Source organism: Histoplasma capsulatum, genomic scaffold, assembly GCF_000149585.1.
Source record: "Histoplasma capsulatum NAm1 scaffold_8 genomic scaffold, whole genome shotgun sequence".
Lineage (NCBI taxonomy): Eukaryota > Fungi > Ascomycota > Eurotiomycetes > Onygenales > Ajellomycetaceae > Histoplasma > Histoplasma mississippiense.
In genome coordinates this window covers 1,091,437-1,093,057 of record NW_001813975.1, presented here as the reverse complement: position 1 = coordinate 1,093,057, position 1,621 = coordinate 1,091,437, and the positions used below count along the sequence as shown (strand labels likewise).

The following is a 1,621-nucleotide window of genomic DNA, read 5'->3' as shown; positions in this document are numbered from 1 at the left end:
GATCACAGCATCACCTACCGTTTACGGAAAACCGATCACCGTGTTGCACTTCGATGCGCACCTGATACCTGGAACCCCGTCCGGTACTCGGCGTATTGGACATCTGATCAATCCCGCTTCAACCACGGTAGCTTTTTCCACACGGCCCAGCCATGAAGGGTTGATTTCCAGCACCAGCTCCGCACACGCAGGTCTCCGCACCCGTCTGACCGGGCTGGATGATGGCGATTATTCAAATCCAGGGCCGGGACAAGGCTTCCTTCGAATCCATGCGGATGAGATTGACGATGTTGGCACGCCGGAGCCTGGTGGGTGGACTACGCGGGAGCTGATTAGGATCCTGCGAGGAATCAAGAAGTTGAACCTTGTCGGTGCGGATATTGTGGAGGTCTCACCTAGCTACGATACCGCTGCGGAGACTACTGCTCTCGCGGCTGCGTAGGTTGTGTTTGAGATTATTATGAGCATGGTCAAGCTGGGTGTCAAGGAGGAGGTGGGAGGTTGGTATGGGAAGAAAGAGGAGGCAGGGAAGAAAAAATGGGATGAACCTTGAGAAGCTGATTTGTCTATGATAATGAGTGACGATTCATGTTCCGGGCCCACGTGGTGGAAATATCAGGATAGATTATGGGTTGTCAGATCATTATCTGCACAACAGGTTTGAAGCATATGTCATTAATTGTTTGTAATTTCTTATACCAAGGATCTGATGTAGCCATTGAGCAGGTCTCTTTCTCACAGGAGTAAACAATGATGAACATAATAAGTCACGCTCCTCTATGCTCATTCATATGCTTCTCATCGAACTAGGCTCTGAACGTTTGGCAAAGGTAGATAGAATGGTATAGAGCGGGGAGAGATCGTACATTGTCAATTTACAAGGCCCAACTCTCTGACAAGCTATTCGCTGTCAAAATACAGTAGTGCTCTCCAATCACAGAAGTTAAGACCAGACCTCGATTCCCCTTGAAGACACATCTCCCTTTCTGAACTAGGTCCGAGTCTTGACGTGTAGAACAACCGGGGGTGATGAAATGCCTGAAATGGCCCACGAGGCTTAACTGTAGAGGCATTCTAGATACTAAACGGAGTACAAAGATTCTTAAAAAACCTTCCATGGGAAAGTGTTGAAAAAATACCGCCACTTCCACTGCAAGAAACTGTCATAGTCGGCACGTCCGTCCAGTCACTGCTTGGTCTTTTGGGACCGATATGGGGCATCGACGAGACCGACCATGTTCAGCGGGGATCAAACAGGGAAACAAATCCTCCTGTAGCATTTGGCGCCGTATCTCACGCGCGCAAGCAGAACCCCGAAGATCCCAAATCTCAATTCCGCATGCACACCAGCCAAACGCAGAGCAGAAAACTGAACATGCTCATATCTTAAGGCTTCAATCATCGACACTAGTATTGTTGGAAGGGAAGTAAGGGGAGTTGGAAACCAGAGATTTTAGAAAATTGGAGTCTATACCTATTAGGATAATAAATGCGAAGATGGAAATTATGAAAATTGAAAATCCCAGGAGCTGTCAGCAACGGAGACCAAAGAGCTCCTCCTCCTCACTAGTGATAACTGGCCAGGGGATCATTAAACTGTGAGAGGACGGAAAAATCCAAG

At 48.0% G+C, this 1,621-nt stretch overlaps 1 protein-coding gene across 1 annotated transcript; it reads left to right on the top strand.

Annotated features, from left to right (window-relative positions):
* Window positions 1–152: 152 nt before the first annotated feature.
* On the top strand, window positions 153–1,390 carry HCAG_07293 (predicted protein; the record flags this gene model as incomplete). The annotated part of the gene is made up of 4 exons (XM_001537821.1): window positions 153–159; window positions 192–438; window positions 922–942; window positions 1,126–1,390. The coding sequence occupies 4 exons, from the start codon at window positions 153–155 to the stop codon at window positions 1,388–1,390; spliced, it is 540 nt and encodes a 179-aa protein (XP_001537871.1).
* Between the last annotated feature and the right edge of the window lie 231 nt (window positions 1,391–1,621).